The sequence below is a fragment of the Carassius auratus genome, unplaced genomic scaffold, assembly GCF_003368295.1.
Source record: "Carassius auratus strain Wakin unplaced genomic scaffold, ASM336829v1 scaf_tig00000254, whole genome shotgun sequence".
Lineage (NCBI taxonomy): Eukaryota > Metazoa > Chordata > Actinopteri > Cypriniformes > Cyprinidae > Carassius > Carassius auratus.
Genome location: NW_020523286.1, coordinates 296280 through 308832, shown reverse-complemented (window position 1 = coordinate 308832; position 12553 = coordinate 296280). Strand labels below are relative to the sequence as shown.

General features: G+C 35.8%; 1 protein-coding gene across 4 annotated transcripts in view; it reads right to left on the bottom strand.

Moving 5' to 3' along the window:
* Positions 1-12553, bottom strand: part of LOC113068851 (voltage-gated potassium channel subunit beta-2) — a 58909-nt gene that overhangs the window by 36067 nt on the left and 10289 nt on the right. For 3 of the 4 annotated variants that reach the window (XM_026241717.1, XM_026241715.1, XM_026241716.1), the window contains 2 exons: positions 12211-12323; positions 12012-12053 (listed from right to left, as the gene is read on the bottom strand). The exons of the other annotated variant lie outside the window; for it this stretch is intronic. In XM_026241717.1, the coding sequence (XP_026097502.1) occupies positions 12012-12053; positions 12211-12278 (110 nt within the window). In that variant the 5' untranslated portion in view covers positions 12279-12323. The remainder of the gene's footprint in view (positions 1-12011; positions 12054-12210; positions 12324-12553) is intronic. 4 annotated transcript variants of the gene reach the window in all.

Here is a 12553-nt window from a genome sequence, read left to right as displayed (position 1 = left end):
CAGATTACTCAAATTAACAAAAAGGTGTTACCATTTGCAGAAGATAATAGGCTTTTTCAGGTACATAAGAACATATTTGTGTGCATGTGAAAACTCAAGCAGAAAGACATATATATATATATATTTTTTTTTTACAGTCTCTGTAACAATTTGTATTGCTAATAAAATAAATACAATTATTAGCATGTTTTTTTTTTGTTAAACCTAATTAGAAAAAAGCAGAATAGATGCAGTTTTCATTAGTAATGTCAGACTGTTGGACACCAATGCATTTATTGGCAAGAAAAACTAGAAAACTTCTACAGGACAAATTCCCGATACTGAGGGAAAGACTGCTAGAATCTGCACACGTTCAACTCCCCAGAAGTCTATCTATTATAAGGCAGCAGTTATAAGGATGAAATTTCAAGCTCACGCTGCATGAGCAGCTTAATTCCCAGCTACTGCGCCTGCGGTTCTCTCTTACATCGCTCAATATTCTAGATGCTCTTAAAAAAAAAAAATCTAACTGCACTTTCTTTAAATTGAATTCATACAGCCTGGCCTTTTACTGAGCAGACCTGGAGGGGACCGCCTGTCCGTCAGCACTACGCAATAGTGGAAAAGAACAGAATAGATCAATGGGTTTATATTAGACTTTGACATTTTATAAGCACACTCGGTCCCACTTAATAATAAGTGTCTTTAACTGCTTATGTAAAAAAATAAAAAATAAAGAAACACTTTGGATTTATACAGTACTTCCTATTAATTTAGGATACAGTTTATAGGAATGGTCAACAGTGTAATTATAGATGAAATCACATGGAGATATTTTCTTAAATTTAAGTACATCATAAAAACTTGCATTTTATCAAAAGATTAAAAATACTAAAATTGAAAAAGATTACATTTTATCATAGTAGTTTTTTAATGTTTATATGGAAAGCAGGAATGCCTGCTGCATATTCAAATTTACATTGGCACTCTGTTTGAAAGAATAACTTCTACAGCTCAAATTAAATATTCTTTCCATAGCAGTAACAATTAAATTGAAATGTATTTGTATGGCACTTTTCACAAAGCTTTAGAAAGAATAAAATACTTTACAATTAGTCTTACAAAAAGACTTACACTCATCAAAAGTACCAAAGAAATAATAAACTAAGAACCCATGCTTCTTTCTGACCTTCAGCGGACAGGGGATATAAATCATACACAAAAGCTAACTTTCATATAAAGGGAAGACAAAGATGTGATGGAACCCAGTCCATTCAAGGCAGTTTTACAGCATCGTCTAATCCAGGCCCAGTGAAGCATGTCTTATGGACACGTCTTTAGCTTGGTATCAGCCTGAAGAAAGCTCTTTTTCCAGAATGTCATTTTCCCAATTAGTCTGATGTACCGAGATTAACGCCTTTATTCTCCTCTCCTTTTCCTTTTTTCTATTGAAGCACAAGATGGATGACTTTCAACTCTTAAACCATGAAGTTCATGCAGCGTGAGTGCTGCTGCTTTAAAGTGGGACATAACAGATACAAAGTCGTTAAATGCATTATTTTATATATATATATATGCATTTTAAAAGAAGTCACTTAGGCTCATCAAGGCTGCATTTACTGGATACATAAATTACGTAAAAGTAGTAGTATTACTGTGAAATATTATTACAATTTTAAATAACTGCTTTCGATTTTAATATATTTTAATATGATATTTAAACCTGTGCTGGCAAAGCTGAATTTTCACATGATCACATGTCACACGATCCTTCAGAAATCATTTATAATACGCTGATTTCATTAAACAAACGGTAATTATTCCAAACGTCTGGCTGCCAGAGTATGCATTTATGTATAATCCAGGCTGCATTATGTAAATGCATGTTTATTCCAGAGTACATTCCCTAAGGGAAAATATCGCTTAAAAATAAAGGGGAAACACAGAAGGAAAAACAAAGAGACAGAATGAGCGGCGGCCTTTAGCTGAAGAGGAAGTAGAGCAGAAAAGAGGCCTGCCTCATTTGTTCTGCAGGACAGAAAGAAAGAGAAACAGACACAGAGGCACGGGCTCCAACTCCCTCCTGCACGGCATTTAATTAGTTATTAATTATTACTCTTGTACGCTTAACTGATTACATTCATGTCCAGGAGTCGATCTTGGGACGACAGCTAATTGCATTGTGATTGCACCAGACTACAGTGGGATTCTGGGACAAACAATCAATCATAGAGCTGAATATCTCGAAATGTAAGCATTATAAATATGTAATTCTATGAGAACTGAACTTGACAAATGAAGACACTAACTACAGATGGACTGGTAGGTGTGGTTTTACAGACACAGGCTGTGTTCGAAATGGCACACTTGCTCACTGCCCAGTACACAGTGTATACTGCCTATTATTTTTTTTTAAAGAATAGTGTGTGAAACAGTATACAATAAGCAACAAATGTTTCAGAGTGGTGTGCTAGTGTTGTCACATGACAAAACATTAATTCAGCACAGCTGCTGAGGTTGTTACCTCACAAATAAATGTATTAACCATTATTTTTTTACAAAGGCTTGTTAGTTAAAGGGTTCATACTAGTTAACAATGCTATATTGCCCAATTGAACTCATTTAATAAATAATGGACTTTACATGCTGAGCAGAACTAATAATAATTGTGTAAATAGTAGTTAGATATTTATATTTCAGTACAAAACCTCCCTACACTGCTAACCTCCTAATAACACTGTATTATTAATGACACATTTTATTTCCAATTTTAAAATATTTCCTTTATTTTTACTTGCTGTAGAGATTAAAGTACAATTTACGTCCTACTTACAATATTGCTTTTAGATACAAAACGATAGTTTGTAGTTTACAGTAACGTGTATGTATAAAAGTGTTTCATAATTACCATTCACTGCCTCCAGTTCACTCAGAAGACAAAGCATTGCATGGAGCGTGTTGTGTTCTGGGAAACAGTATCCCATCATGCAGTGTCTTCAGATGCATACATCAAATTTCAGCCAATGTAGCAGATAATCCAGGCGTTCCATGCATACAGAACATTCTCTTACTACTGATATTATACACGCAGCATACTGCAATATAGCAGGAGTTGTATGGTATGCCACTCTGAACACAGCTTCTGTTCTGATTTCAGTGAACTTAAGTTATATTTAGCAGATTCTGGTAAATATAGTAGGTCATCCGGGTATTTGATGCATACAGAAAATTTGCACATTATGCACAGCATACATACAGGATACTGCAGAAATAGTAATAGTATGGCATTTCGAATACATCAACAGACTTAATCATACCAAGATGATGTGCACTTTGTGCCATCTGGTGGACAAACCTGGCACAGCAGTTCATTAGGTTATTGCCACCAAATGAGCCAGGATTTGACCGGTTAGCATGATCATGTTGGTAGTTGTTGTAACTACAGTATCTGGACCAACAATGCACTTTTTTTTTTTTACATTTACAACCATTTAAAAGTAGCCATATATTCTGCAGGCAATATATACAATGCTAAATATTTAATTATAGCAGTTGTTTGGACTTGGCTGCTGCTTTCATGTCATGATAGTCGCTAATAAAAAGCTTGGGACTATTAAGACATACCAACACAGAGACTATTTAAATCCACACACGCTAAAAGGACGGTTAAGGAAGCTGATAATGGACTTAGTGATTAAATAGACTGATATAGATGTATGAGAACATTTGACAGGTAGAAAAAAAGACAACAATTCAGCAACAACATGTCAGGCTGTGAATATCAGCACTGTTATGAAATTACCCTGTGTAAAGTGTGAAAACTGTAAACCGTTGACATTTTAGCAGGAAGAACATTTGTATTTCTCATTTGGAAAACCACCTGCTTGTGACGCTTTGTTTAATCGATACAGATTTAGAAGGTGACTAAAATCCGAACGGTTTGTGTTGAGTGAAACCTTTGCTTCACCATTTACTTTTTTTAAAGCCATTGTGATTAGTTGTGTTACTAATCTTCTGTAATTTAATCATCTGTGCAAGAACGTGTCACACACTGAGCAATCTTTGATCCAAACTGGAAGACAGACTCATTCTACACCACTTTTGACAAAACGCTAACTGTCCCTGATCTTCAGTGCAAACTGACATTCTGTCTAAATCCCAAAAGCCTCCACAGGAAGCACTGGAAAACACAATACACCATTACAGGTAAACTAGGCTATTTATGATTTAAGACTTTAAGACTTTATAACAAGGTTCAGTTCATTAACATTAATACATTGGATATTATGAGCTAACAATGGATGCATTTAGAGCATTTATTTATCAAATAAAGCGTTTCATTGATCAAATCTGGCCATAATGAACTAATTCCATTAAATATGTATTATGAATAAACTTGATCAATAAACACTTGTACAGTATATTTATAAAATAGTAACAACGTAATAAGATATAATTTGTTAACTTTATTTAACAAACTTACAATTAAATATTTTACTACACTGTAAACCCTAATGCTGTAAAGCAATCAGGTCCTCATGAGTCAACATTTCTTCAAATACCATGTTTTGACATCATCATACAAATAGGTATGTTTAAATTATTTATTAATTTTATGTGCCACTAAAATCTGTCAAATGAATGTTTTAAAAACTCAAAATTACAATTTATTTCAATTATTCACTCTTTGTCAGTTCAATCTGATCGCTTGAAGTTCTGCCTGACAACCATGCTGACTGCTAGATCACACAATGTGAGAAATATTTGGTCTTTGACCATTTCCTTTTCACACTGCAAACTCATTATGAAGAAAGGAATCAACTAGAAAAATATTAAATTGGTAAGTAAAATATGTGCACATTTTTTCTTATTCATGTTAGCAGATTCATAATATTCATACTACTATGAAACTACTATAATGCTAATAAATGAGACCTTATAATAATGAAAAATGTTACAATTGTAGCATTGAAACAAGAATGACTAACAATGCATAATTTACAAAAAAAACCTACCATTTCTAAAAATCATGATATGCCTGATCTGTTTCTGACAGAACAGTCATGTGAAAACTGAAAACACTATACTAGCAGGCCATGGTGGGACCAATGTCCTAATGGCATATAAAAGCAAAGCACTTAATCAAAATCACACAGCTGGTCCAGACCCTCTTCAGTCTCTGCTTAACACTTGCTGTTCTCTCCGAATGATTGGATACACACACTACGGGCCAAAACAAGACTCCATTACACCTCCAAAGTGACAACCAATAGTCTAATAGACCAACAGGCAATATGTATGAAGTGCACTAAAATTAGGGTTGAAATGATTATTAAAAAGGTTTCTTTCCTGCCGAACAGACCAGCATAACCATGCTAGAAAACATTCACCCAAAAAGATAGGTAGAGTGCTGTTATTGTTGAAACAAACCTCATTTTTGGTCATTGAAAAAGTTGAAATAAAAATTATAATTAAATCTAAATATTTTTATTTATTATATTTCTAAAAGAAATGTATAATTAAAATCTCTAAAAACATAAAACAATTTCACAAAAATAAAAACACTTGACTTGTCAAATATGTATAAAATGTGAACACATAAGAAGAGTACATAAATTTAAATAAGTTATAATAAAAAAATATTCAAATAAAAACTAATTCAAAATGTATGACTTCAGTACTAAACTTATTAAAACTAATCTGAAATAAAATTAAAGCTACACACATACATATATACACATACATATATATATATATATATATATATAAACTGAGAACAGCATAAGATAATTGCATACATTAAAATTAAAAAATAAGAACTCATCATCGATCGCTAATCACTTGTGAAACTCAGTTCCAGATTTAAAAGCAGGACTTGCATTCTCTGTTGCCCTTACCTGTACCTCATCCCAGTCTGGAAGGAGATGGACTCCTGTAGAGATACTCCATTGGTCCTCAGAAAGTCCTCCAGGTTTTTAAACTGGGCGGCTGCCCGCACCTCATGCAGACTCCTAGTCTCCCCCAGTTCCCCCCCACCCTGCCGCAAAGGGTACAGGCCCTGGTCAGACAGGTAGCGGTCGATGTCGCTCCGCATGCTTTCGCTGAAGGACAGGGACAGCATCTTGCCGCTGCTAATGCTGCTGCTCCTCCGTATGCTGTTCCCCGGCGGCCCATTCTTGGGGATCTGCAGGGGTTCGGATGGGAACACTGTGTTGGCGGCTGAGACGGCGGCCGGTGTGCCCGACCCACACCTCAGTCAAACTGCTTCTGTGAGTGGCAAACATGCCCCTAACACCAGGTGACCCGGTCTCACACACAGACAGAAGAGTGAAGTGAGTGGCATGACAGAGACCAGCAATCAACACCGCGGCGCATTCAGAGACCAACCTCCCAGCCCCTTTCTCCTGTAGGACTCCAATACAATGGCCAGCTTTAATGGGTTGATCTTCATAGAATAAAGTCAAGTGGGAATTTTCTTCCACATACATGCGTGATCAAGCAACAGAGGTGAGTGGACATTCATGCATGCGTGAAGAATGCTGTACGGCCTGCCACAGTTGTTCTGGAGAACCCAAATACCAAAACGATCCAGGATCCAGTCAATTAAATCAGCCTAACCTATGATGGTCAAAAAATAGACTGGCACTGACCCCAACAAAGGCCAGAATCCTGAAAGTAAACATCATGTTTTCTTTTGTACAGCAACATAATAAGAGGCCTAAATAGAAAATGTGACTATATTCAAGTTTCTTCAACTTTGGGTACTTTTATGTACCAGGCTAATTCTGGGTTGATTTAGGTCAATTCATTCTTTTTTTAATCAAAACTACTATCACAGATTTATTGATTATTTTTTCAGTTACTTTGTTACATGAAGATAACACTAAAATGAACATGCCTCCATCACTTTTTTTTAACACTTTTTATTTATAGACTAAAAAGTCACAATTTTAAACATAATTAAAATCCACCATAAAACTATGCAATTGTCAAATTATGTAACACATACTTGTATCTGTGATTATTAGTTTATTGATAAATAAACTAAGAAATCACAGATCTAAATCTTTGTAAGATTGTCATGAGGAATGCTGAAAATAGTCACTGTTCAAATAATGCCAAACTGACTGGTGTTCTGCTGACAAACGACAACAAAAATCCATTTAAACCAAACAAGAATCCCTCGTGCACAGAACCGTATGCCTAGAACATATTTGAATAATTTACTCAACATACATCCATGTCACATTATTATAAATGACAGTTGAATTCAGTGTAGCACATTTTATTTTAGAACGCCTGTAAGAAAATGTCAACAGTGTCACTGTTGTCAGTACAACATGTATAGGCCATTTACTGTATACAATCATGCTTATTTATTAGGACCGAAATATATTTCAGATATGCTCACTGAATATAAACCTAACAGATAGGATCAAGTCAGTTAGAAATGCCAAAGGTTCACACAAAACAAGGGGAGTCCTCTTTTAGTTACTATCCTGCCCGCGGCTGGAATCAGCTTCCAGAAGAGATCAGATGTGCTAAAACACTAGTCACTTTTAAATCTAGACTCAAAACCCATCTGTTTAGTTGTGCATTTATTGAATGAGCACTGTGCTATGTCCGAATTGATTGCACTATATTTTCAATGTTTTATTTTATATAAAATCATTTTCTAACTGTTTTTAAATTGATTTTAAGTAAACGTTTTAATCATTTTAAAAGTTTTAAAATTGCTTGTTTTATTTTATTTTTCTTATTTTTCATGATTATTTTACTTTCTTTGATGTAAAGCACTTTGAATTACCATTGTGTATGAAATGTGCTATATAAATAAACTTGCCTTGCCTTATTCAGATCTAATGATTTGAATCCACATCCCATGTGAGCCTCTAGTCTGAAGACACAATCCTGGTCCAAAACGACATTTCTACCATCATAAAAGTAGAAACCTTTACATCTCATCAAGTCAGAGATAAAACTAACAATATCTGCAGCATTACAGCCTCTGCTCATTCTTCACAGCTTAGTTTTTCTTTCTACACGCAAAAGCTCTACAGTGGGAATAAAGTGACTCAGTATGAGGCAAACCGACCTTCTTTACACTCATAACTAAAACATCATGATGCAGTAGCGTACAGTAGACCAAGACAGTCTGTGGATGCAAGCCCTGCTCTCCGTTCCCCCGTCACACTAACGCTTCTAACCTGAGAGAGGACTATGGGCGTGAGCGGGATCACCATGCAACATCCTCAAGCGGGACCCATGTTCAGCTAAAGTACCAGCCTTGTACTTACCCGGTTCCTCGGAGGTCGAGTCACGTACGGGTTTTGCACCACACTGCTCATCTGACAACTTAATGGTGGTCAGCACACTAAAGAAGACTGCCGTTTTTGTCCTTAAACCTAGTCTTTCTAATATGAGCTTTAGTAATTAGTGAAAGGCTAAATAAAAGCTCCACCCCTCAAAAACTCCACCCACTCTAGCGAATGTCACAGTGAGAGAATGTTTTGCAAACCTATGGCAGTGCCAGAATGCTCTGCAAACATGAATTATTCAAGACAGCCCTTGCTCTAAAAGCCTTTGATGTTGTACCACAAGAAAGTGTACTAAAAGCCATTTTTGCTTGTTCTCTGTTTCGTACGAGTACAGAATTCAAAAGTACAATGCAAGTTATCCCAAGCAGAATAAAGAACAAAAAAGCATTGCATATTACTTTTTTCATGGTATAGTGAGGAAATCTTGCTTAAAAAAATAAAAATAAATAAATAAAAGTTTAACTAGATTAAAAATGATTTAAAATGTTAAATTAATAAAAAATATTTTATTTGTTTTGATTAAAATATATATATTATATATATATATATTATATATATATATATATATATATATATATATATATATTTTTTTTTTTTTTATATACACTGCATATATAACACCGTCCATATGCTCATGCAAAGAAAGAAGGCGTAACTTTTATTCTCGCTGTCATTCTCACTGCCATGTTGTGGAGACGCTGTGTGTTTCGTCGTGAAAGACAAACTACTTTGTTTGGCCTTCCAAAAGAGATCACAACTAGAAATCTGTGGTTAAGTTGTATTTCAACACGGTTCCGGAACAGTTCAACCCAAATGTGTGTGCAACACATTTTACAAGGATAAGGACTGTTTCATGTGAGAGTAGCCTACAACGTGATGTTTTATTAAAACATTTTAGGAGGAGCACGCACCATCAATAACTGCACCATCCATCCAACCACTTCAAGAGAGAACCACGCACAGATAATCGACGGGGCCAATTCACCATCAGTAATCAAATCATCTATCCTAACACCACGAGAGAGAACCACTAAATAATCATAGCAGTCTTACCTTCATTCACTCTAGTCTTTCAGCATCCCTCCACCCCAACTCCTCACCATTGACCCTTTCTGGAGGGAGCGCTCAGTTTTCGGGCGGATGACCTGGGCACCATGCCAAATACACATAATATTCTTATCGTTTTATTATCTGCAAGGCGAACTCGTGAAACAGGTGTCTTTTTCTATAAAGTAGGGCAGTTCCATATTTGCAAAGACAGTCTGGTGCTTCTGACTCACAGTATGTAAGTAAGTTTACATATGTAAAGGATTTGCCACTAATGATTCAAACGTGAGTTTTGAGCAGTGTAGAGCAGAGCTTGTTTGTCGTTTCTCTGTTCACAAATGCAAACATAGTATGTTTACACAACGGGATATACAACACAAGGTGTAGTAAGTTATTATAATCAGTATTTATGTCCCCACTGGATGCAAGAAATGCCTCGTTTGTAATGGGTGTTATTGTTTTTGTCGGGACACATGTCATCATAGTATTTTAAAGGACATAACATTTCCATCACATGCTTGAGGCATTCATCCAATCACAACGCACTGGATAGCTGGCCAATCAGAGCACATCTCGCTTTTCAGACGATGAGCTTCGTAAAAAATGACTCGTTTCAGAAAGGCGGGGCATAGAGGAAAAACAATGTACAGTATGTGGAATATAATGTTTTTTTTAACCTTAAACTGCTTAAGAAATGTTTCTTGAGCATCAAATCAGCATATTAGAATGATTTCTGAAAGATCATATGACACTGAAGACTGGAGTAATGATGCTGAAAATTTAGCTTTGCCATCATAGGAATAAATTACATTTTGAAATATAGTAAAATAGGAAACAGAGACATTAAAAAAAAAAAAAATTCTTATTGACCCCAAACTTATACTTTGGTTAAGAAATTGTAAAAGAGCCCTGAGTGTTCATCACCAGCACATAGATATGTTCTCTATCTTGTCAGAGTGATGCAGTAGCTCTTCCTGTCTCGGTTTAACTTACACAAAGCCAAGATGTAGTAACTATTTCATAATGAGCACTGCTGAGTCATTTGAGAGAATACTGAACCTGCGCTTGCTGGCTATCTGGTTCCACACGAGAGACGGAGGAACGCAGACTTGAACTGGCCTATGAAATTAGTTATATATTTAGCCTGGATGTGACATCACAGGAAAATGGTGTATGCTAAATAATAGATGCTACTGTTTTAAGGCACGCCTGAAGTCTTTAGTCGCAGGGAAATGAAGGAAACCGCAAAGGTCGCAGCATTGTTGTTCAATATGAAGAACTGTAATTAACACAAGAGCAAATAAGCAACTGTGTTTATACATTCAAAGCTAATGTGTTTCTTGTTGTAATGGGGAGCTAAGAACAGCACTCACCATCTACTGTATGAACAAGTTTATGGTCTGCTGGGTTTGACTACTTGAATACGTAACCTCTTTCTCTCTCACACATCTCATTCGCGTTCCTAAGGTCCGGAGTTCATTCTGATTATTATCTAAAGTGGAATATATTTGCACTTAAAAACAACAAAGAGTGACACACACGTTCACAAATGCATTTATGCATTTAAAGGGGGCCAATGATGTTGCTAAAAATAACTTTTGTCTTTTTTTTTTTTGGTTTATTTGACAGGGACAATGTGCCAGAATTAGCCAAAACCAGAACACAGAACCAACAAATCAATACCAGCTCACTCTGGTTTAACATTATCAAAGTTGAAAACTGCTTTCTTAATTATGAAGTTCAAAAAGAACAACATTTATTTGAAATAGAAATCTTTTGTAGCATTACAAATGTCTTTACGGTTTCTTTGATCAAATTAATGCATCCTTACTGACATCCTTACTTATACCATACTGTATACAAGTATAAACTCCATACTTGCATTAACATTGCAATAATGTCTGTTAGGTTGAAAATACGGCTCCTCTGACTGAAGCAAAATTTTAGAGCAAATATCAACATATACAGTACAATGAATAGCAACTATATATATATATATATATTAAAAATACAAAATACTACAGATACATTTGCACACAAGTTTTTCCTTTGCAACTCTGAATTTTTTAAACGTTTCAATTATAGACAGCAACATTTGTCAAAACAATCCCTGTTCACACAGATCCATAAAAACGGCCACAAATACTGGATTATGCAGTCCAGGCCATTAGTTGGCAAAGAAACACTACACACCGGAACACATACCTTTAGACTAAACATGTAATAAACATAATTGGGACATCACAGTTTTCAAAAACAGTGTTTTTGAGTATAGTTTTCAAAAACTTGTACCTTCAAGCGCACAAAACTGTGTTGTCATGTAAATGAATGGCCAAAACCCATAAAAAGTTATCGGTTTTCAGTTGGAAATGACCCCCTAAGATATATTAAAAAATATATCACCAGCCGTACAAATGGTTAAAAAATGTTTGCTGTTAACACAGAAGTTTCAGTCTCAGAACATATTAGGAAGTGGAGAGTTAAGCATACTGATTTTACAATCCTGCTCCATCTCCATTGTCCTTGAGCAAGGCACTTAACTCCAGTATACTCCAGGGGGACCTTCTCTTTATTTTACTCTACTGTATAGTGCTATGGAGGAAAGCATTTTACGTAATCTCGTGGAGGGCTGGCTATATTTACACATGAAGAGCAGATGCACAGTACCTGTAAAACTGCAGCTGCCTCTTTGGACTCCCATAACGAGCTCTACAGCAACCGCAAAACAGAAAAAAAGGAGTCTTAATACAACTTCATTTGTCCTTTTTACCTTTATTTAGTGAAGGTGGTAAGAATGATATAAATACAGCACATTGGTTATGTATTGGTCATATGGGTTTTTTCTGTGAGTGAAGGCTCTGCTCACGTGTAGGGGGATCCAGTCTGCCGCGTGGAGAGACGAGCAGGGGAATCCGTGTTGGGTTCAGGGTACATGGAGCCGTGAGACCAGCTGACAGCTGTCACTCAGACTCTCAGCTTCTGTTCAGAACACAGAGAAAATATGTCTGTTAAAAGAACTAAAACAGTGCAAGGCCAGGAGGGAGTGCAACTTATTTATTTTGTGCCACTCATGGAGAACTTGCAGTACATAAGCTCTCTGGAAACCAAAATACTAAAGATCAGTTTACTGCATATCTCATTGCTGGTTAGCCTGAATATCTTCAGTTCGTATAGATCTGTATAATTCTTTTATGAGTTTAATCAAACTC